The sequence below is a fragment of the Cibotium barometz genome, chromosome 40, assembly GCF_041138505.1.
Source record: "Cibotium barometz isolate CiBa-2024 chromosome 40, ASM4113850v1, whole genome shotgun sequence".
NCBI classification, from domain to species: domain Eukaryota; kingdom Viridiplantae; phylum Streptophyta; class Polypodiopsida; order Cyatheales; family Cibotiaceae; genus Cibotium; species Cibotium barometz.
The window spans coordinates 42,339,712-42,364,658 of NC_141085.1; the positions used below are offsets into that span (position 1 = coordinate 42,339,712).

Here is a 24,947-nt window from a genome sequence, read left to right on the forward strand (position 1 = left end):
GCGAATCTCAAAGTCACGGCCATAAAGAAAATGTTTCCAATTTCAAGGCCTGTATAACTGCTAGGAGTTCACGATCATAGACTGAGTAGTTTTTCTCTGCGGGCAGTAACTTACGAGACATCTAAGCTACTAGATGACCATTCTGTTGCAATACATCTCCAATTGCGATGTTACTCGCACCGGTGATCACCTGAAATGGTTCGTCCCACGAGGCAAGTGCTAAACAAGGTGCTTCTGATAAAGCCACCTTGAGGTTCTTGAATGCCTCCAATGCTCGTGGAGTCATTCGAATCTTTGGCCTTCTTGTCTTCACTCCCTTTAGCAGATCGGTGAGATCTGTCGATGTGGGTGGAGTATGCCTGGCATATACCCACAAATGATCTGATGTCATAGGCTGTTTGAGGTACTTCCCAGTTGACAATCTCGGCCACCTTAGCCGTTCAAGTCGAATGCCTTCTGCACTAATTATGTATCCCAAGTAATGCACCTGGAACAGATAAAATTCCGACTTCTTTTCATTGACGTAGAGGTCGTTGCTTTCCAGCGACTTAAGGACTTTCTCCACATCAATGTCATGCTGCGCAACTGTAGCTGAAAATACCAGTATGTCGTCCAGAAATATGAACACACACTTTCCAATCAAATCCCGGAAAACACGCATCATCATGCGGTTAAATGTAGTTGGGGCGTTCGTCAAGCCAAATGGCATGACCACAAATTCATAGTGGGCCCGTTCCGTACGAAAGGCTGTCTTGGGGATGTCCCCCTCCACAATCCGCACCTGGTGGTACCCACTCTTTAAATCAAGTTTCGAGAACACCTTTGCTCCATTCAGCCTCTCGAGAATATAATCAATTCGAGGCATCGGGAATTTGCTCTTGATAGTTAGCTTGTTGAGTGCACGATAATCGACACACAAACGGGAAGACCCATCTTTCTTCTTGACAAATAAGATCGGTGCTGCAAATGGCGACACGCTGGGGCGGATGAAGCCAGATTGCAACAATTCTTGGAGTTGGCGGTCCAACTCCGATTCCATTGCCTTGGAAAGGCGATACGGAAACTTGCTCGGGGGTTCCGAGCCTGGGAGGAGGTCAATCTTGTGGTCCCCTGGTCTGGACGGGGGGGGCTGGGGAGGGAGGCTGTTCTGAAGAAAAATCTTCTGGAACTTTTCATGGAGAACCGAGTACTTCTCGGAAGCACTGCCCACCGTCTGGATTGTCTGGATGTATATCATCGCACACAGTGTGCCTTTCCTGACTGCTCGCTTAGCCTGCAAGTGGCTTATGAGCGGAAAGTTCGGAATTCCTGGCTCACACTTAATGGTCACTAGGGCGTTTGACACATTCTGATTGATCTGGAACGTGTGCTTGTCCCACTTGACATCAGGAAGAAACTTGTGAAACCACTGAATGCCCAAAATTATATCTGCTTCTACAAGAGGGGCAACCATAAAATCACGCACAAATTCTATGCCCTGAATAACTAACTTAGCACCTAGAGCTTCATACTTGAGGCTCGTTGTCATGCTCTACTAAAACCCTCAACCTGTTTGTCCACCGAAGTCAGGTTGAAATGGGCACGCCTAGCGGCGTGTTCCGTGACCACATCCTCCGTGTTGCCGTTGTCAAACAAGACGATGACTCTCTGGGCCACCTATGCAGCCAAAGGACTTGAGCAATTCGTTGCGCTCATAATCTTGGTCATGGGCGTCCTGCTGCTTATCTTCGAGCTCTCGGTTAATAATTGCTCCAACTGAAGCACTGGGGTTTGAAGAACTAGGGGTAGCCGCTAGGGTCTGTGTGGGAGTTGAGCTCACCACAGAAGCTGTGGAGGCAGCGGCGGCGGGCTTTGGAGGCTTCTTAGGACAATCCCGAGAAGTATGTCCTTTTGTATGACAAAAGAAACATCTACCCTCCTCCTTGTATTGAGAAAGCTCCTCAGCATTCAACTTGCCACCTGTCTTGCCTGCCTCCACTTTTTGGTCTGGAGTAAGCTTAGACGCATTGTTCGAGTTCTTGGAGCCAGAGGCTCTCGGGATCTGTCCTGGGAAGACCCCGTCTGGTTCTGGCCTTTTGTCAAAATACGCAGCGGAAATGATAACCAAACTTGAGACCACAAGAGCAAGTAGAGTGCAGAAAATAGACAGCACAAGAGAAGGAGAGAGATAGGCGTATAACTCTTCTCTTTTTTTTTTTCCGAGAAAAGATCCTTTCATTAGTTAAAAAAACGCCCGCTGGGCTACAAAAAACTCTCCTGCGCATAAGAAGGCAGAGCAGAGATCCAATCAAGGCAGCTAGGGAGACTCTCCCTAGGTGCAAAAATGTACAAAGATCAGTACAAATAACTGAGAGCTATATCATACAATAGGAGGGGGGAAAAGCCAAACAGGTGGCCTGTAATGCCAGCGGGGGTACCCGCGTGTAGTGTATAGAAGGGGCCGCTGCGCCAAGTGGTGTGGAGGTGGCACTGCAAGATCGCCGCATCCGAGTCGCCCCGGATGCGGTCATACTGTCCTCGCAGGGTGTGGATCAGCTCCTGCCAAATCCCTCGAACAGTCTCTGCTGGAGGCTCCAGTCTCCCCTCAAAGGCCCTGAAACACCGGGCTCTCCAGGTGAACCAGATGGTGAAGCTGCTGAGGAGCTCCCATCGTAAATCCCTCTCCTGTGTCCAAACGGCGGACGAGAAATCCGGTGAAGGAACAAGGCGAGGCTGGCCCCTAATGAATCTGATGGCGTGGCTGTCCTGCACCGTCTCGTATCCTAGAGCAGGCCCTGACGATGTCGACCAAGCAGCGGCACCCCACGTATACATACCCTCTGGAGAGAGGGGGGCCAAAATGCGCAGCATCCTCAGCCAAATCTGCTGCGCCTGTGGACAGTCCCATAGGCAGTGTCTCTGTGTCTCCACTGGGTGGCTGCATCGGACACAGGCCGCCGGAAGACCACTGTAGACAAGCCAGGTGCCAACTGCAGAGCCCCTGTGGGCAACCAGCCACCACTGAAAAGTCGAGATCCTGCGTGCCTGTCGACTAGCCTAGAGCCTGGCCCAAAAATCCTCCAGGAACTCCTGTGAGAGTCCCTGTAATAGCCGCCAATGCTCCGATGCGGCTGGAGAGACCATCCTCCTCGCAAAATATGCCTCCCCAACCGAACAATGTACTGGAAAAAGGTAATCTCTGTGGCCTCGGGGGACGCATAAGGATCATGCCACTCGTACTCGCCAGGGTCCCCCACTGGAGCCAGGCCAAGGGGCGCGCAGCATATGCCCAAATGCGCCAATCAGAGTCCACATCTGCAGGGTCTGGATCAATATGCCACTTTCGGGAAGCGGCGGCCACTACCCGTATCCTCTGAAAGATGCACTCTGCAACCAAAGGCGACTCCGCCTCCACTCTCTGAAGTCTGCCCTCATCCTGGATCTCATAGTAGAGGCATCTACCATCCTCAGTGCAAGCTCTGACAGCAATCAGGATCTCCATCTGTGTAAAGGCTCCCATCCACCGTGGGGCCGTTGGCTTGAAAGGCGTGAACCACTCCTCAGTGAGTGCCTCCTGAATGTCATCCCTCATAATCAGCCCCCCTCTGAAGTGACTCAGCCTCTCCACCTGGACCTCCTCTGGGAGACTGCAGAAGGCATGCCAGTCTCCAAAACTGCGTGCTGGGCCTGCCGCCAATGGTCCCCAGGCTAGACGAGGCCGAGAACCCAGCATATGACCTTGCTCAGTGCGTACCGCGGGGCTCCAGATAAGCGGCTGTCTGGCCCGCTCCTCATCACAAGTAGGAGGTCTCTGAGAAAGCCCCGGTCTCAGCAGCTCCCAAGCTCGCAGGATGCTCAAGGCAAATCTGTCCTCCCATCCCCTACTGAGGCCTGTCCTCCTCATCTCTATGAAGATCCATCGTATCTCTGGTGCCCAAGTGCCCCCTGCTGGAGGAGCCCTAGCCTGCAGTCGCTGAAAAAGAAGCTCCTTCCAAGGCTGAGCGCCTGGAAGCAGCCCCCGAACAATAAGCTTCCCCAATAAGGCTCTACTCTGATCAATTGGATCTATAATGCCCAAGCCCCCCTGGGCCAGCGGAAGAGTAATAACTGCCCAAGCAACCTTAGCCCGGGCTGGCTGACCGTCCCGCCCAGACCAAAGAAAGTTCCTGATCAGCCTCTGTACCTGGCTGATGCAAGAGCTCGAGAAGATCCAGCAAGACGTGATGTACCACATGGTGGCTAAAAGCACCTGATTTGTCACCACCACCCTCCCAGCCAAGGATAGCCGAGCTGTACTCCAATACAAAAGCTTCTTTCGAATGCTCAGAAGAAGCGGGGCGATCTGCTGCTCAGGTGACAAATCAAGTCCAATCTGGCATCCCAAATACCGCACTGCTGTGCCAGGAGGAATCCATCTAAAACCCGGGTCTGGGCTCCATGCCGGAGTGGGAGCGCTACTGATCCAAAAGGCCACTGTCTTGCGCCAATTGATCAATGCTCCTGAAGCTGCACCAAAAACCGGTATAGCGATTGCTCTGCCCTCTGAAGATTGGCCTCCTTGCCATGCAAAAACAATCCCGTGTCATCAGCAAACTCAGAATCGAGCAGGTCCTCACCCCGGACTGGGAGCCGGAGTCCTCTCAAACCAACCTCCTCTGCTGTCAGATACATGCTCATAGCCTCAGCAAAGAAGAGAAAAAGAAACGGGGCGAGAGGGCACCCCTGACGGACTGATCTGGTCAACTCAAAACTCAGCCCCCGTCCTCCTGGCATCAACACCTGGCTATGAGTTGTGGAATATAGAGCCGCCACCCCCGAATCCAGATTGGCTCAAAACCCAGGCGAAGCATAGTGCCCTCTAGGAAACCCCAATCGACTCTATCATATGCCTTCTCAAAATCGAGAAGCATAACGACCAGGTCCTCGCGGAGAAATCTAGCTCGGGCCGTCGCCTCCCAGAAGGTGAAAATGTTGTCAAGGATACTGCGCTCCTTGACGAATCCTGTCTGGGTAGCATGAATCAACTCCCCAAGGAAGGGCTGGATCCTCAAACTCAAGGCCTTGGCCAGGACCTTGTAGACAGTATTGAGGATCGTAATAGGTCTCCACTGCCGAATATCATCAGACACTCCCTCCCCCTTAGGGATAAGAAAGATCAAGCCCTCTGAAAAGCTCTGTGGCATCACCCCAGTGTCCAAAACATACTGAAAGCCCCTGCGGAGGCCTGGCCCCAAAATGTCCCGATAGCGCATAAAAAAGGCAGGCGTCAATCCGTCCTCCCTAGGGCAACTATGGCGTGGAAGGACCCTCAAAGCCTCAACAAGCTCATCCTCTGAAAGAGGCTCACCCAGAACTGTGCGCATACGATCTGTGACCCTCCTCTGCACATGGGCCCACACAGTCTGTCTGCAAGCATCACGTGCCTCCGTGGCTGGCTCCGCTGAGAGCAGGTCTCTATAGAACTCAGTGGCAATGGCTCTAATCTCCCCGGGCTCAGTGGCTAACGAGCCGTCCTGTCTCCTGAGCTGGCGTACACCTGCTCGAGCATGGCGGGGTCCGGTAATCTCAAAGAACTCCCCAGTCACTCTATCACCAAGCTGCGTCCACTGTGAGGCTTGGCGATGATAGTAGAACTCATGTCTCTGCTCGTCTGCCTCTCTAACCTCCTGGCGTGCTTGGCTCAGCTGGGATGCCACCCACTCACATGTAGGCTACTGCTCGTGAAGGCGCTGGAGCGAAGCAAGGCTACGTCTCAAGCGGCGCTCCCGCTCTCGTGTCTCTCCCAGCCATGTCAAGGCTACAGCGTGCAAAAAAGAGCTGCGCTCGATGAGTCCCTGGGCACACTGGCTTGCTGCATCCAGGTCAGAGCTCTGGCTATCATGCCATATCCTCTCAATGTCCTCAGAAAGACTGGAATCTGTAAGTATCCTCTCTGGGATCCTCAACTGCAAGCTGGTCTCCCGTGTCCCCTCCTCAAGTGTCAAAATAACTGGCGCATGGTCTGAAAAAGAAGTGCCAGCGAGAATGCCAATGGAGCCCCCACGCTCCCCGAAACTGTCGCCCACATAGAAGCGATCAATCCGTGATAGATTAGTCCCTCCCTGTCGGCGATCCGACCGAGAAAAACTAAGACTGTCCTGAGAGCGGGAGAAAGCCTCATGCTGCCATACATCAGTGATCCGCAGTGTCATGCAAAATCGCTCCCAAGCTGCAAGCTCCGTGCTGTGCACTGTAACATGACTGTCTCCCACCCTATCGGCTGGGTCCTCAAGCATGTTGAAGTCTCCTCCGACACACCAATGTGCGACCTCGGGCAATGCATCTGTAACAAGGGTCCAGAACTCTGCTCTGGCACTAGCATGGTTGGGCGCATAGACATTGAGCACGCCAAAGAGCTCATCGTGCATCCTCAGAATAACATACTGTGCTCTACTAGGCACAATGACCCCGCGATCCACAATGGCCTGCCGCCATACATCCGCAATGACCATACATACTCCTCCCTGCCCACCCAAGGGGCCAAACCCTGCAGACCAAAATGTGTCCCATCTACCAGGCATCACGGAACCATATCTCCGAATCCTGCTCTCACTCAAATGGTGCTCCTGCATCATCAAAATATCAATGCTGCCCCCAACCAGGCATCTCTGAAGCTCCTGCCTCAAGCAACCACGATAGCGTACATAGTGTGCGCCGCCAAGGCCCTGTACACTCCATGAGATGATCCTCATGGATGACCTGCTGAGGTGGAGGTTGTCTCAGCCATACGGCGGGCCTTCGCAAGCGGCTTGGATGGAGAATAGTCCCCATCCGAGCGGCTACGAATCTGCCCACCCGGTGTGCTGCAAGAATCTCGGATCAGGCGCCAGTGGCTGTGTCCCATGGCGACTGCCTCCCGCTTAGAGAGAGCAACCTCGTGTATACATACATATCCAGGGTCGCGTGCTAGGTCTGCCACTATGCGGACCACCAAGTGGCGAACCCCGGAGGCATCCGCACTCCGGGAATCAAAGAAGTGAGCCAGCTCCCAGAGTCGGCCTATCACGTCTGTCACCTCCAGATCGCTCACATGGTGAGAAAACTCAACTGCCTGAGTCTTCAGTATGCTAAGAGCGAGATCCAGAGTCCACCACTCCCGGTTGCTAGTGCCACAGAGAGGGAAGGAGAAGGCCACTGCTGAATCAAGTGCCTCCTCCCCTCGGGCCGGAGGTATCACCACATGAACTCTGATGGGTGCTGGCTCATGGGGGCCCTCCGCTCCAAAAAGCCGTGTGAAGGAGTAGTCAAAAGCCTCCGAGCGCTGTCTAGTGTTGAGCCTACTCAGCCGACTGCGGATAGAGGATATCCGTGAAGCCCGAATCGGCATGGTAGGTCTCCTCTGCGGTGCTCGAGCAAGATCGGTGCTCAGTGCCCGCCGGACAGTAGGTGAGCGCCAGGGTACTGCCAGATCCTCCCGAGGAGTTGAGGCGAGTGGAGGGGGAGGGGGGGGGGGAAGGGGGTGGGGAAGGAGCCGCTGACAAAACGGGAGCGGGAACGGGAGGAGGCGAAGGTGGAAGCGAGGCGGGAGGGGGGGACGGGGGCGAAGCAGATCCTCAGTTTTTCCCTGTGACTAGACATGGGTTTTTTCCCCGTGTGAACACACTTATGTGTGTTGGGCACTTAGCCCTAGGCTTTTTAGTACTCACTTGTACTTTCATTTCATATCATTATTGAGTACATCTTTTCCAGCACTCACGTTTTCTCTGTGCTTGAGGTTGTGTGTGTGTGTGTGTGTGTGTGCAGACTAGCTGCCCTCCTACCCAACAGTTCCTACAGCCAAGTATACCACCATCAGGATTGTCTTGGCTCTGGATGCACACTTCAGATGGCCCGTGTTCTCGATGGATGCCAAATCTGCTTTTTTGAATGGAGATTTAGAGGAGGTTTGTGTTGAGCAGCCTCCTGGTTTTGTGATTCAGGGACAGGACAGCCATGTGTATCTTCTGCAGAAGGCTCTTTATGGTCTCAAAACAGGCACCCTGTGCCTGGTATTAGAAGATTGATGCCTTCTTGTTATCACTTGGCTTTGAGAGGGCATATGCTGATAGCAATCTCTATGTGCTTCTTTTTGATGGAGATATTTGTGTCATTGTTTTGTATGTTGATGACCTCATTCTTTCTGGCTTAGATACTGGGTTGGTCACACAGGTTCAGTCCAAGCTTTCAGACACATTTGAGATGATTGATCTTGGCCTTCTACATTATTTTCTTGGGTTGGAGGTTTGGCAGAAAGATGACTGTATCTTCATTTCTTAGCAGAAGTATGTGAAGAAGCTGCTCTCACTTTATGGGTTGTGAGATTGTACACCTCTCTCGTCCCATGGATTCCAATGCCAAGTTATCCAAGGAGGATCATACACCCTTGGTGGATTCCATAGAGTACCGACAGATTGTTGGCTCATTGCTTTACCTTGCCAACACCCGTCCAGACATCTCCTATGCTATGAGTGTCCTCAGCCAGTTCTCTTCAGCCCCTTGAAGGTCTCATTGGCAGGCAGCTTTGAGAGTTCTTCGTTATCTTCAAGGTACTTCAGATTATGGCATCACCTACTCAAAGGTCTAATTCTGGATATTGCTTCATGCTTGGTTTTGGATTGGTTTCTTGGAAGGCTCAAAAGCAGAGGACTGTTTCTGCTTCTTTCACCGAGGCTGAGTATAAATCCTACCTTCTCTCCTCCACTGAGGCACTTTGGATTCATCAGATTCTAGAGCATTTGTGCTGTGCCAACACTTCCCCGGTTACTATCTTCTTGAATTCTCAAAGTGCTATTGCTCTAGCTTAGAATCCTGTGATACGGGGATGATCCAAGCATATTGAAGTGCGTTATCATTTTGTACGCGACTGGATCGAGTTGGGACTTCCTTGGTTGGCCTAATGTTCTACCACGGACAATGTGGCCGATCTCTTCACCAAACCACTTCTGAAAGCTACTATGGAGGTGTTACTTCAGTGTGTTGGTATTGGACCGCCCCTGTGGCGCTGAAGAGGAGGTGTTGGATTATATATCATCTCCAGAGGGTCTACTGCATCATTTTCATGCTTGTACTTGCCATTTATGAGGCCTTGCATGTGCATATTTATTTAGGTATTTTCCCCTATTTTTTAATGCTTTTATAGCATTTTTTATGCTATTGTGGAGCTATCGGCCTGCAACAGCGTCGACTAGCTCTCTTGGGGAGTATTTCCCCCATTTCATCTCATTCTTTTGCATCCTGATGAGGTCATTAGCAGCTGCTTCTGCTTCGTATCATTATAAAGCACCTACGGGCTTCTCGCGTGCTCAGTTTTCAGCAATAAACATCAGTTTCCAGCATTTACAGGTCTTGTACCTGGGCCTACATTTGTGTTTTCTATTTGCTTCACTTTCTTTCCTCCCCCCCCGCCCCCCCACACACACACACACAAAACTTACATCCGACAAATCCTCATGCACAGGCAGATGCTTACATGGGTGTGAAGGTTCATGCTTTTGATTGAGGGCATTCATTGGACACACGGGGGGGTGGAGGGTTTCCATTTGGGTTAATTTTTGCAAGCATCCTTTGATTAAAAAAAAAAGGAATTCATATTGAGGATTTTGTACGTTCGTAATTTTTTTTTTCCAGGTATGGTACAGCAATGTTCCTCACACACGATTGGTAGAAGACAAGGGCGGACAGAATTGGATAGCAATCAAAGAAGACAAGTTCGTTTTTCCAGGAGGTGGGACACAGTTTGCTCACGGAGCTGACCAGTATTTGGACCAAATGGAGAAGGTCTGGGAATGGTAATCCTTTTATTTTGATTCAGACTCCATGATGGGTCAAATCAATCAGGAGAGGCTCAAATCCTTGTTGATTTTACAGATGGTTCCGGATATCGCTTTTGGGCGTCATTCCCGTGTTGCTTTGGATATAGGGTGCGGGGTGGCTAGTTGGGGGGCTTATTTAATGTCTCGGAATGTCCTTCCGCTTTCAGTAGCCCCCAAGGATGTGCATGAGAATCAAATTCAATTCGCACTTGAACGTGGTGTTCCAGCTATGGTGGCCGTCCTAGCCACACACCGCCTTTTGTATCCAAGCCAGGCCTTTGACATCATACATTGTTCGAGATGCCGTATTGAGTGGACTCGCGATGGTACATTAAATAACAGGTTTCCTATTTGTTGGTCAGCACATTTTTTCATATTTGTTGTATGTGTGATGATTCTGTGAACGACTATTTTTGTCACAAGTAGATGATGCTGTTTTCCCCGAAGAAAGAGATCCTTCTCTCTGTAGAAAATATATACATTCACATAAGAGCAGATACCAACCCTCTAAACAGGTGGGTGGGGGTTGTTGCTGTACTACCCTCATGGCGCTCCAAGGTGACGAGCCTAAGGATCTGCCACCAACCTTGTGGGCCTGTGGGCAATCCCAAAGGCCGTGTTGCTTGGTTTCCTCGTGTGCCTTGTGTGTGACAACCAGCCCAAAAGGCCCTCAATTAATGACCTTACAAAGGCCTTATCAAGTCAGCCAGGCTGGTCGACAAGGCCAACCGACCTGGTCGGCTGGGGGGGCCAGCACAATATATAGCTGCCCCTCCTTCCCATCAACCTTACCAACGATACATCGGCAGCCGATGCTCTACCACTGCAGCAGCCCGGCAACCAACACAAATCGTCAACGGGATCTTCATCAACGCGCGCAGCACACCATTGCAGTTGCCAGGCTGAAACTCGATCGACACACGCAACCTGCAGCAGGCTCTGCCCACACAGCATCCAGCAGCAGCTTTTCTGCACACGTCGTCTCCTTCTCATCGACGATCATCTACATCAACCAAGGAATATCAGCAGCCGGCTCTACTACCTGCGCATCACACCACTGCAGTTGCCCGGCTGAATATCCACGCATCAGATTGAGCACACCATCAAGCCGTCGGCTCTACCCTCTACCACTGCAGCAGCCCGGCCATCAATGCAGATCATCATCAGCGTTTTGCCTCCAGTGCAGCATTACTTTGGCAGACGCCTAGCTCCTTGCTTCACCATCGACAGCAGCACACAACCAGGTCAGGCCCTGCTCCGCCCTGTTGCTGCAAGAGGATTCGACATTCATCATCCATAGCAGCTCTGCATTTTGCAGCCTCACGGAGTGCCACCGCTGTCCTTGACATGAGCCTTCGTCTCACCGGCCGAGCCTCTTGCTTCGACTTCGTCTTTGCTTCTTCGCCAGTCTACTACTTAGAGTCACCTCACATCAGAGTGCCTCTTGTACTGGATTACATTCACCATTATACATACATTCATTCACCCATTTCATGTTGTGTTGATTTGGTCTGATCTCTCGCACATTTGGTCCTTTCGTCCTTTTGCCCTCACATGGTATCAGAGCTATCGTAAGCAAAGGGAACAAAGACCTCGAGAGCATGCAGCATGGATCGTCTACCCATGATTCCAGAGGACTAGCCTTTGTCACGAGAAGTTGATTCTCCTTACTCAAATCTAGACCACACGGAGGATGGGACTTCTTACTCATTGGAGAGCCCCTTTCGAGGTCTTACATTGGGAGACGACTAGCTTGTCTACACCTACTCACCCTCTACACCTTTGGCATCTCGACGTTCCTCTCCGAGCTTATTAGACTTCGTTTCCAGAGGGGGATACATGCCTACAGCCAGTGTGCTGGTACTGGACCCCAGTATCCAGCCTCATCTGGAGAGCCCTGCTGCGTAGTCTAGCCGATAGCTTGGACTTCGGTTTGGTTCATTCTCTTAGGGAGGACAGGTAGCACCATGGTCGTCCAGAGATCCATTGCCACCAACTCAGCTGGAGACCGTGTCAGGTTCGTATGTACCATTCAGTGCTTATGTGCCTAACACTACCTGGGTGTCCACTTCTGCAGCACAGGTTTAGCATATGGTACCAACTACTACCCTCGATCCCTGGAGCAATGTGAACCCGAATAGAGGAGCATCTAGGAGCAGAGTACGCTCCCAGACTATTGGTGTACAAGGAGGTAACATTGTTTTCTCTTCTGGTTCACCTTCTATTTGTGCTCCTAATGTGTTTTGGAATACTCCACTACCTCAAGCACAAAACCCTCCCACCCAACCCATGTTTCTTAGTGTTGGCATGCAGCCATTACTGGCAGCACCTCCATAGGGACCTGCGTATGGGTTTTACCCAACACGGATCTCTCGGCACTATGCCTACCTGCATTGTGTCGCCACCTAGCATTCCGGGGTATCAAGTAGTTTACCAACCCATCACAGGCACTACACCAGTTTCAGCTTATGTGCCTAATCAAGGATTTGTGCCTCAGCTAGGTATTGCACCTGCGCCGAGTGCCTAGCCGTATATCCTGTCTTATGGATTACCCTTGCCAGGGTCTACACCTGTGCCGGGTATTAGTGGTTATTTTGGAGTACCACCTAACCCTCTACACTCCGGATATGGGTACCACCCATCCTGGACCCCATCATCTCCTTCCCTCCATGTATCTATGTCCAGAAATGCCTTTACAGAAAAGACTCGTTTCAATGGGTCTAATTACACCACTAATTACACCACCTGGGCCATAGTTGTCAGGTACGAAAAGTTCGATTCGGTACGGTACGTTCAAATATGGGCTCGGAACGCACCGCTAAATTTTAAAAATAAAAATACGGTGGAGGTACGGTTCATTTAAAAAATACTTAAAAATATAAATGTAACACGCGGAAGCTCTGGGAGTTTTCTTTCAGCCCTAAACACCACTGAGAACATGCTGATGCAAAAACGCAGACAGAAGGGAGAGTAGAGAGAGAGAGATAGCTGGAAATTCAGTATATTCATATGGTACAAAAAGGCACCCCTAATCTACAGCCCTAGGCTGCCTCATATAAAAGGTGGAATTCACCCAAAACTACTCCTAGTACTTGACCCATTCCATAAGGGAATGAATGACTATCACAATGAGCACACATGCCTATTTATAGGCTCTTGGACTTCTTGGAGTGCTGGCCGACCAGCAGGCTGGTCGGCCAGCCGACTGGTCATATAATCCATAAAAGCTGCGCCGTCTGGTCTTCTTGCCATGTAATGATGCGCTTTCAGCTGCCTTGCTCTCTGGTACAGCCGACAACACCCTGTCATGTAGCCGACAACACCCAAGTCCTTCTCCAAGTCCAAACTTGCCACCTCAGCACCTTATGCTCCAACTTTTGGTTCTAATGCTCTTTTTTTGGCTGCCTCTTTTGGACTAGCTCCAGAGAATGTCCATGGCATTTCTTGCACATGACATCCCCCTTTGCTAAACTTGATTACGGGATTCCAACTTGTTCTTGGATGACTGTCATCATCCCATTCTTTTCCCGAAGTCCCTCTGTCATCCATCCATCTCTGGCAACCCTTTTCTCTGAAACCGGCCCCATCTCCAAAACCACTCTGACTCTACATAATATCTATGCATGTGTTCCATCCAGTCCCCAATCCATTCCTGCCTTGACACTGAACACTGTCTTGGTCTTCATTCCTGAGAAATGAGCCTGGCACTCTCACATCACCCCTTGGAGGATAATCCTCCCTTGGGACCGTTGCCCGAGAACCTTTGGCTCACAGGACTGCCATCCCATCTGGCTTTGTGGAACACCACCAACAAACCTCCTGGGAGCTCTTCCCGTTCCTCTGTTCCTTGCCTTGGGCTTCGTATCCGTGTACTTTCCTGTACCTTGGACCTGTACACCATCATATGGGACTGAATCAGTGTTTAGCTTTGCTGAGCCTGATGCTCTGATACCAATGTAACACGCGGAAGCTTCGGGGGAGATCGGTAACTTCAATGCTCAGAAATCAGCACACTTTTCGCGACTATATATATATATATATATATATATATATATATATAGAGAGAGAGAGAGAGAGAGAGAGAGAGAGAGAGAGAGAGAGAGAGAGAGAGAGAGTGAGTTATATTAACGTCCACGGGAGGCCGAATCCGACCTATGGGAGAGATCAGGTACATCCATTTACATTCCACTCTGGGTATCGATGCCAAAGAGGCATAAAACTGGAAAAAAAATAACTCAAAATGAACTCTTAATACTCTTAAGAGTTTAAATTACAATGGGTTCTATTGCATCTAGTTCGAAATTGAGGTTCAAAATAAAAATAGCTATATTTCATCCATGGATGGATTTGCTCTTGAGGGGGCTGGGGTACGGAATTCTTTAATGATTGCTTGTCCTCCTCTGTATATTGCCCATTTGCCATTCTTTCTTGCTTCTTTAACTTTATTCAGCTCTGCCGATTTGTTCTTGAGTTGTAGCGGGGTGAGTTCATCAGCTATCCATACCTTTGTCCCTTGGAGAGACCTTGTTTGCTTCATCACTGCTATTTTCTCATTGTTGTCCATATAGGAGACTTTTGCCTGTGTAGAGAGAGAGAGAGAGAGAGAGAGAGAGAGAGAGAGAGAGAGAGAGAGAGAGAGAGAGAGAGAGAGAGAGAGAGAGAGAGAGAGAGAGAGTTATATTAACGTCCACGGGAGGCCGAATCCGACCTATGGGAGAGATCAGGTACATCCATTTACATTCCACTCTGGGTATCGATGCCAAAGAGGCATAAAACTGGAAAAAAAATAACTCAAAATGAACTCTTAATACTCTTAAGAGTTTAAATTACAATGGGTTCTATTGCATCTAGTTCGAAATTGAGGTTCAAAATAAAAATAGCTATATTTCATCCATGGATGGATTTGCTCTTGAGGGGGCTGGGGTACGGAATTCTTTAATGATTGCTTGTCCTCCTCTGTATATTGCCCATTTGCCATTCTTTCTTGCTTCTTTAACTTTATTCAGCTCTGCCGATTTGTTCTTGAGTTGTAGCGGGGTGAGTTCATCAGCTATCCATACCTTTGTCCCTTGGAGAGACCTTGTTTGCTTCATCACTGCTATTTTCTCATTGTTGTCCATATAGGAGACTTTTGCCTGTGTACCAAGAGAGAGAGAGAGAGAGAGAGAGAGAGAGAGAGAGAGAGAGAGAGAGAGATTTTATTAACGTCTTCCAAAAGACTAACTCGGCCTATGAGACAAATCAGTGTACCTGTGTGGGGTATCCTCTGTCATCCCAACAAAATGAAAAAGTACTGAACTAAAAAGCTGAATCTGGGTATGCAGTAAGTACAATGAGTGGGGGAGGGGATGGAGCTCTACTACTAGGAGAATGCAAAGCTATATGCATGGAGTATACAATCATGATATGCAACCTAGCTAGCTCCATCCTGTACCATACTGGGGGTATAAAATGGTATACATCAATGAAGGGGATGTCCACAGCTCCCTGAAGAACATGCCTGGGTCTCCTCTGAAGCGAGCCAGTCGCTCCGCACCCTCTCTGTGAAACTGGGCTGCTCTGATCTCTGTCATCTCTCTCTGGTATAGGCGTGGTGTCCGAAAGCCAGGTGTCCTCTGTCTCCTGCGGGCTTTGAGTGTCTCTGCTCTCTAGAGAGTAATTCCCTGCTGTGTAGGGGCTGGGGGTGGGGTGGATCTCTGAAAAAATGTAGTAATCTGTGTCTGTCGTCCCCCCTCTGGAGCTGTGTATCTAGGCCTCTCTATAAATCCATCATCAGTGATACTCATGAAGTGATCTCTGTAGTATAGCATCTTCGGTGGAAGAGGCTGTGTAGGCGATATCCATGTCTCTCGTGTATAGAGCTGCCATAGGTCCTGCCTCAGTACTCTGTTCCTCTCACTATGAGAGACGGATATGTGCTGCATCCCTGTCATACTGGAATGGTGGTAGATGATCCATGTCTAGGCCATGCTGTGAGAACCAATGTGTGACCTGTGGCTATGCTAGAGAGACAATGCCACCAGGCGCATTTTCAGGAGCCCCAGACGAAGGGGTGGCTATTTGACACATTAGTCACACCGGCACTGATGTATGGAGCAGCGGTATGGGCGCCAGGCCTTGCTACCCATTGGTGGACACAGATAGAGAGACCACAGGCCCTCATGATGGCACGCATGATACGCAGCAAACCGTCAGTACCTCATGACATTATCCGAGCAGAGTTTGTTGCGCCTCCTATGATGGTAGAGGCCATATTCCAGACTATATGCCTGCTAGACAGATTCAGAGAGATGCCAGAGGTCAGATTGTCATACAAAGCTTTTGAGGCATCTAGACAGCTGGCTGAGGCAGGAGACAGGGGATCATGGTATGCAATGTTGCATATCCCCGTGTCAATCTAGCTCTGGCTGTTGAACCCATGGTGAAGCGCGTGGCTGCTGCAGAGAAGGTAACCCCTAGGTACACGTATGATGTCACCACCTCCACCTGGCGTCCTGCGAGAGTGAATGTCAGTTGACTCCTGCCCTGTCTCGATGTATGAAAGACCATAACCTTGGTTTTCCCAAGGTTCACAGTAAGACCCCTCTGTGTGCAGAAATCATCGAGTGCATGTAGATGCTGTTGTAGACCTCTTGGAGACTCAGACACTAATACAATATCATCAGCATAAAGCATAATATGTACTGAGGTACCTGCTAGATCAACTCCATCTCCGCCTCCCCGTGTAATGAAGTCAGCCACCTCATCAATGTATAACCCAAATAGCGTGGGCATCCTTGCTTCACACCAATGGTGCTAGCAATAGTCTCGAACATACCTCTTGGGCATCTGACTTGCCCAAAAACCTGCTCATATAATGCATAAATGCCCCATGTCATATCTGCTGGTATGCCAAGAGGCTGCAGGCTCTGAAAGAGCCTCTCTCGTGGTACTGTGTCAAATGCCTTGCGGAAATCCACAAAGCAGCAATAGAGCTTTCTCTTCCTCACTTTGGCCTGATCAATCATACATCTCAAAGTGAATACATGGTCATTGGTAGAGAAAGCTCTCCTGAAGCCTGCCTGCTCTGATGAGCGTAAACCTGCTCGCTCAGCATATAAGCTAAGCTCTTGCTCCAACACTGCACCATAGAGTTTGGCCACCGTCCTGTAGTTGCTCGGATCGAGCATATCCCCTGTTTTGTGGATCGGCACAATGGTGTGCATCGTCCACTCCGCAGGCTCACCCTGTAGGCCCATATGGTCGGCAGCCCGTCCATGCTGCAGGCAGCGGATAGCTTCCTTTACCATCGAGTGGGTAAAGAAGCTAGCTGTGGTAGGTCGAGGCTCCTTTGGCTGGTGGCTGCTGTGGGGCGTGGTATAGGCCCTCTGCATATGTGCGCCATGTCTGTGGGTCTGCAATGGGTGTCGGTGTCTGGGGCTCTCTGAAGTGCCGCCATGAGATAGGGCTATCTCTACTCATGAAGAAATGGAAGATCTCTAGCTCCTGTATCTCTGCGAAGGCCCGCCTTTTGCGGCGAGTAAGTCTCCTCATCTCTCCCCTCGACTCTTGCTCTGTGATGGCTCCCAAGGCTCTCTGTATGCGGAGCCGTGAGTATAGGGCTCTGCACTCGTCATCATACCATCTGCTCTGGGGCATAGTCCCAGATCTCGCAGGCTCTCCTGAGTGGACACGATGTGGGAAGCTCTGTAATGCAGCCGTGTGTAGGAGTGATGCCAGCTGGGCTGTAATGGTATCCATAGGTGCCAGGGGATCCATGAGTAGGAGCCCATCCTCTACTCTGCTAGTGTATATGTCTGCCATGTCATGTGTGAAGTAGATGGTAGTGTGTGGCGTCAGTATGTGGGGGGCTGGTGATACCGGTGATCCGGCTAGTGAAAATGCCAAGTATGTATGATCTGCCCCCAATAGGACGAGGTGGGATGGAGAATGAGGTGACAAGCTGTGATGTCTCTAAAGACCCCATAATGTAGTCTACCACCGTGCCTCGAGTCCGTGTATGACCCCCATGTGGGAAGCATGTCAGCTCTCCTGATCCCGGCCACTGTAGCATCCCGTTATAAATAACGAGACGATGCCTGGCTCCCAACTCTAGTAAGTGGTTCCCATAATGTCCTCTGTCTGGTCCAGGGTCCTCTGATGCCCGACTAGCCTCTGTCTCCTCTGGATCCACAGGGTGGAGGATCTCCATGTCATCATAGTCATACACCTCACACTGTCTGCCCTGTGTGTGGGCATTGAAGTCACCCGTAAGAAATACTTCCCCTAGTGTAGAATATTGCATAATCTCCTCTGACAGACGACAAGTGTATTGCGAGGCTCCTGTCTCCTCCTCCTGTGGCATGTCCTCTGTAATGACATAGGAGGATCCTGATGGAGGAAAGTAACATAGGGCTATGTATATAACCCTGTCCTGTGAGAGTTGTAAGCTGATCCACATGTATCTGGCCTCTGGATCCTGTGCTACCACTCTCAGTCTCCCTGTAGCTCCCGTCTGAATAGAACTGCTACTCCCCCCGACCCTCTCGAGGTACCCTGGCATGTGGTCCTCCTGTATGCTGACTCCCACTGGAATCCCTCTACTCGAGGTAGCCCTCTCTCTGGGCTCTGATGTGTCTCTGTCAGAAGTATGATGTCTCTCCTCACCATAACATGCTCCAGTCATCCAGGTTGCACCCATAGTGAACCATTACAGTTCCATACTGCCATGTGTATCTCTGTCAGTGGCCTGGTCTGTGTCCCATAGGCCCCAAACGGCTAATCCATGGGCCGGCCATCAATGATGACCCGACCATCTCGATAGAAGGCCTTCTTGCCTTCTCTCCTTGCGTGTAAGACTCGTGGCATGCAAGCTCTCCTATGCTCTAGCTGCATCCTCGTGAGATCATCATCCAAGAAAATAGGAGCTCCCTCTAAGCCTCGTAGTATGACCCTCTTCCTCATGAAGGTGACCCTCTCCGTCTCTCTTGCAAACTGTAGGATGAGGGCTTGCTTGCGTGTTGAGTCTTTCCCGGCTCTCCATGCTTTGGTGAAGGGGAGAGGGTCCTCTTCCCTGGAGCCTAGCTTCATGCATAGAAGCTGTCCATCTTTCTCGGGAGTGGAGTTGGGTGTCTCGGCTATACCTGTGACTCGAATGTTGAGGCGGCGGGCATGCCTCATCTCCTCCTCCTCAATGGTGGTGTGAATGATTTGATGTTCTTCCCTTTGAGTCTCTTCCCTCACTTCTTTACGGATGTTCTTCTTCACCACCTCAACCCATCCTGATTGCTTGGCTTCGAGTTTTCCCTCCATGTCCTTTGTGATCTCCTTGGAGATCTCTTCTTTGATGGCCGTGAGAGTGTTGTCATTGATCTCCCCTTCTTCCTTCTCGGTGTTCTTGACGGCTGCTGCCTTGGGGGCTTGAGGAAGGGTGGGTGGGAAAAGCGAGGCACAGGGGCTACCGGACAGGCAGACGGGCCAGCGTAGCGCCAGTAGGGCAGCGAGGCAGAGGGGCTAGTGGGCGGCAGTAGCGAACAACGGGCGGCGAACAGAGAGACGGAAAGAGAGAGATGGCGGGGTGTGCTGGGCACAACAGGCGAGGCGAAACAAGGGGTGGGCAGCGAGGCGGAGGGGCTAGTGGGCGGCAGTAGCGAACAGCGGGCGGCGAACAGAGAGATGGAAAGAGAGAGATGGCGGGGTGTGTTGGGCACAACAGGCGAGGCGAAACAGGGGGTGATGGGCAGCGGGCGCACAGTGTGAGCGGAGGGGCTAGCGGGCGGCAATAGCGAACGGCAGTAGCGAACAGCGGGCGCACAGTGCGAGTGGAAGGGCTAGCGGGCGGCAGGTGGGCGGCAGTAGAGAGAGAGAGAGAGAGAGAGAGAGAGAGAGAGAGAGAGAGAGAGAGAGAGAGATTTTATTAACGTCTTCCAAAAGACGGAACTCGGCCTATGAGACATATCAGTGTACCTGTGTGGAGAGAGAGAGAGAGAGAGAGAGAGAGAGAGAGAGAGGAGAGGACACAGTATTGGGTCCCAAACACCCTCTGTAGGGCCCCCACTACGAATGGTGTATTTGCTTTATTAGAATGATGTAAATCTGAAAAAAATTTGAGGAAAACTTGACCTTTCTTGGCTGAGATAACTCTGCCCTTGACTTGTAGTCCTTCACCCCTTTGCGTTAGCACTCCTTGGCTGTCCTGGCCCTTGATTGCCTTAGCACTTGGTGAATTATGAGATAACACAAATGGATTGTGGCTCACCTGTTTATACTTCCTTAAATAAGCAGTCGGCCAGTATTAATCCAGGCGGCTGTCTCTTTCTGCCCATGACTGGAATAAAACAGCATTAAATGCTGGATAAAATCCAATAAAAGCTGCGCTTTTCTTCCCTTTGGCTGGTTGGCACTAGGCGCTTGAGTACAAAGGGGCTGGGCACTGTCTTTAGGCTGTTTGGGGACTGGGCAGCCTGTATGGGCTGCAGCGTGGAGCTTTCATTAGTGTAGCCAGCAGTCGGTAGGTAGCCAGCAGCAGCCTGAGCGGAGGAAAACGCGAGGATTGTGCTGGTCGGCAGCATTAAATGCTGGTCGGCCAGATTTGGTCCAGTCGGCCAGAGTTGGTCCAGTCTAGCAGATTTATAAGGGCCTATATAAAGAGGGCCAGATCTTTTAGTTATTCATTCAAGTTCCCACTTGGGACTTGGGTCATAGGTAGAAGTACAAGTTACCTTTTCAAGGGAAGCTCAGCTTCCATCATGGCATTGTAACAGACAAGTATATGAATAAGATTTCGAGTAGTTTAGGAACTGCTTTCTCTCTTGCGTTTTCTCCAATTCTTTGTGCATCAAGCATCCAGTGGGAGTGCTGTGTGTTTCCGTTGAGTAATGATCTGGCCACAGAAGCTTCCGCATGTGTCATTGGTATCAGAGCGCCAGCACTTGGCAAGATTTCCAGTGCTCCAAGAGCAGTCCCAAGAGAAGGTGCACAGTCCGAGGCAAGGAACACAGCTAAGGGTAGATCTCCAAGGAGGATGATCGGTGTTCAGCAAAGCCATAGGGAAAAGGCAGTCCGTGGGTGGATGCCAAAGGGCATACCGGTGAGCCCGTAGGAATACTGGTTCCAAGGGATGGTAGTCATCCAAGGGTGGAGCGAAGATGCCAGTGATCAGCCTCAAGGAAGGACACCAAGACCCCATGTTCAAGGGACAGGGCATGAAGGCAGGGGGACTCAGTGGATCAAGAGCAGTCGCGGAGGATAGCAATGTTTTCCAAGTCAAGTCAAGTTGCCAGACGTCCAACGATGATAGTGAGGAGACACGGCAGGGAATGAGGGATGATGACAGTCATCCAAAGAGGCAGGTTGGATCAAGTTTAGCAGGGGGGGGGGATGTCACGTGCATGCCACGTGGACATGCTTCTTCTGATCTGGACAGGCAGTAGGACAGAGTCAGACACCTTTTTAGGGCTGAGTGGGACCAAGAGGGCTGTAGCTAGTGACCAGCAACAGTGGATGAGAAGGCATGGACCAGGCGGCAGCCGCACAATGCTGTGAAGGGCAGCTTGGAGCTTTCATTAGTGCAGCCAGCAGTCGGTAGGCAGCCAGCAGCAGCCCGACCGGAGGAAAACGCCAGGATTGTGCTGGTCGGCAGCATTAAATGCTGGTCGGCCAGATTTGGTCCAGTCGGCCAGAGTTGGTCCAGTCTGGCAGATTTATAAGGGCCTATATAAAGAGGGCCAGATCTTTTAGTTATTCATTCAAGTTCCCACTTGGGACTTGGGTCATAGGTAGAAGTACAAGTTACCTTTTCAAGGGAAGCTCAGCATTGTAACAGACAAGTATTTGAATAAGATTTCGCGTAGTTTAGGAACTGCTTTCTCTCTTGAGTTTTCTCCAATTCTTTGTGCATCAAGCATCCAGTGGGAGTGCTGTGTGTTTCCGTTGAGTAATGATCTGGCCACAGAAGCTTCCGCATGCGTCACCCTCCATCAACAATATATATTTATTGTCATGTGCAAGAAATGCCATGGACATTCTCTGGAGCTAGTCCAGAAGGGGCAGCCTGCCAATCCAGTGGCCGATGCTTTGAGCAGGAAGGGACAAGTGACTTCGATTTAGACCACTAGACTCGATCTTGTTGGTACAGGACTAGATGACATGAAGCACACGTACGCGGATTCTGAGGAATTCGGTACACAGTGGGAACAGGCATTGGATGCCACAGGACCATGCCACTTCCTGATACGCGATGGTTGGCTTTTCTACAAAGGCCGACTGTGTGTCATGAAGTCGTTTAGGGCTGCTCTTCTCCATGATGCCCATGACGCCATTACTGGTGGTCATAGGGGGCATGAATTCGACTTTGGAAAAATTGGAACGACAATATTATTGGCCAAAGATAAGGCGAGATGTGTTTACATATGTACAACGCTGTGATATTTGTCAAAAGGTGAAAGCTCCTCGTGGAAAGAAGATAGGGTTGTTACAACCCTTGCCAATTCCTGAGGGTCCTTTCCAAGATATTTCAATGGACTTTGTCACGAATCTGCCTCCCAGTCCGAGTAAGCGTAATACACACTGCTTAACTATTGTTGATAGATTTAGCAAATTTGTTATGCTTATTCCTTGCAGGGTCAATGTGACCGTCGAGGATGTTGCCCAGTTGTTCATTCGGCATCGGTATCCGATTGGCGGGATTCCTAGGACCATAGTGTCAGACCGAGATGCCAAGTTTACCAGTCATTTTTGGAGGGCATTGTTTGATAACTTTGGTACTAAGTTGATTTTTTATAGTGCATTCCACCCACAGACGGACGGCCAAGCAGAGATATACAACCAGTTGGCCTTTGATGTGCTGAAGTGTTATATCCACGATCAACAAGGTAAGTGGGAATCTTATTTGCCTTTAGTTCAATCTATTTTGAATGATTCTTTTTCTTCAGCTATTGGCAGGACTCCATATGAGACAACGTTTGGAAGACCTTTCCAGTCATTGTTGACCAGGACCTCGTCTTTAGTACCTGAAGCGAACAGAGTGACGGAGTCTTACCAGGAGATTTTAGAGTTAGTAAAAGAGAGGTTGGCTAAAGCGCAAGAGGCCTACATTCGACATGCCAATAAAGACCGAAGGGATATGAAGTTTTCAGAAGGGGATTGGGTTTATCTTCGAATTATGAAGCAAAGGTTGAAGCCTTGAAGCAGGTGGGCAAGCAATGCCCAAAGTAGTCTTTCAGGAGCTTCGGACCTTTTCCCATCCAAAAGAAGATCAATGAGGTTTCCATGCAGTTAAAGCCACCTCCGAGTTGGACTATGCACAATGTGTTTCACGTCAATTGGTTAAAGCCATATGCAAGTCCTATCCCTTCAGAAGTTAAAGACGAGGCGGAACCAGAAATTATTGATGAAGCAGAAGTTATGGTTACAGATTAGATCCTTCTGCACCGTTTCAAGCATGGCTCTGGCCGAAGGCAAAGACAGTTCCTGACGAAGTTTCAGGACCGAGGGACCCATGAAGCGGTATGGCTTGACAAAGAGTTTTTCGAAGACTATCCGGTGTTATTGACGGTGTGAGGCAGCTCAGGAACACAGGAAGGCCACTATAGCTCGCCGACTCACCACCTTCGGAACACTCACAAGCACAAGGGGCACCACCAGCTTCTCTAGTTGGAAAGAAAATTAACAGTAGACCACACCTTTCCCCATATCCCTACTCCTATATCCTCATCCATTCACCACTATCACACACCACAGGCTCAAATCGAAAAAACAAGACACCTCTATTGCTTAATCTGCAATTCAATCAGCGGAGTACAGAGGGAAACTTACAATTGTTCAAACACAAACACAGAAAATAGTGATAGAAACTTGTCGGCAGGCGAGCAATCACACAAAAACAAGTTCACCACTGCCACCACTTCCGTTATTAACACATTACACACTCCCTCTCATAGCTCACACAGCATCACCAACCTTGCTCTTGTATCCAGCCCAAGCCACATCAAACTTCACCTCAGCTCTGCAGAATTACCAGAGAGTCTCTGTAGCTGCCAGTCTCTGCTACTAGGAGGTCTCCTTTCGCAAGGCCACCTTCTTACAAGGCCTGCACCTCTCAAGCGCCTCCACTACTCACAGGCGGCAACCTTGTGCTAAACAGCCACGGTTGACAACTCGCCTCCCTCTCGCTCTTCACAAGGTGGCCCACTGGCCCTTTACACCCCTTTACACCTGCGAGCTGCACTCCAACGCTCCTCTTCTCTTACACTCTCTCACCTCAGCAAGGCGGTCCACTGGTCCCCAGCGCCTCTGCAGTTCATTCGCTCCAGGCCTTCATCTCACAAGGCGGCTCCTTCGCTCGCCTCTTCCTTTGTTCGATCATCTGGGCGCTTCCAGCTTCGTGGCGACCTCCAGCACCAACTCTGCCCTCTCACAAGGCGGCGCCTTACCTCTCCCTTTGCAGCAACTCCACCAGGCGTCCTCTGCACTTCCCGCTGTAGCTGCCAACAGTCGTGAGCTCCTCTTCTCTTACACACTCCCTCTCATGAACACCCGGGCGCCCTTTTTTTTTTCAGAGCCCCCTCTCTTACTTGGCGACCCTTTACCTCCGAAGCTTCCAAGTGGCCATTGGTTTTATTGGCCACTTGTATTATGTTTTTTTATTTTATTTTTTTAAAGCTTCAAAGCTTCAAGAATGGCCACATTCTTCTTTATTACCTTATTTTCCTCAACTTCACGTGCGGCGCCCATACATCCAGTACAAGAGCTGCCCACGGCCACCATCATCAGCATCTCAACTTACCAAACATGACCAATTCAGTCGGTGCCCTGCTTTTAGTAATAACCCGCACACCATATTGTTGCCATAAAACTCCCAGACTCCAGCATCTGCTCTCAAAAAAACACGTGCATAAACTAAATCACTCCAAAGCCATTCCGTCTGTACACTTGCCAGGGCATTCAAGGCAAAGTTTTATTGCACACCACGCATCCCATATGTACACGGACTCAAAACACCTTTACAGAAAAACGCCTGACATACTTTGCCCAACCCCCAGCCTGCTGAATCATTCATGATCAGCAGTAAAAAGCATTTCAAGACCTAAATCCATATCCAAAAACTGCCCTTCATCTGAAATCATATCTTCAGACACTGCATCCTGTACAATCACCATC

At 50.2% G+C, this 24,947-nt stretch overlaps 1 protein-coding gene across 1 annotated transcript in view; it reads left to right on the forward strand.

Moving 5' to 3' along the window:
* Nucleotides 1–24,947, forward strand: part of LOC147615516 (putative methyltransferase PMT12) — a 78,059-nt gene that overhangs the window by 18,690 nt on the left and 34,422 nt on the right. The window contains exons 2-3 of the mRNA XM_086779623.1: nt 9,625–9,774; nt 9,865–10,135. Coding sequence (XP_086635749.1) covers nt 9,625–9,774; nt 9,865–10,135 — 421 coding nt within the window. The remainder of the gene's footprint in view (nt 1–9,624; nt 9,775–9,864; nt 10,136–24,947) is intronic.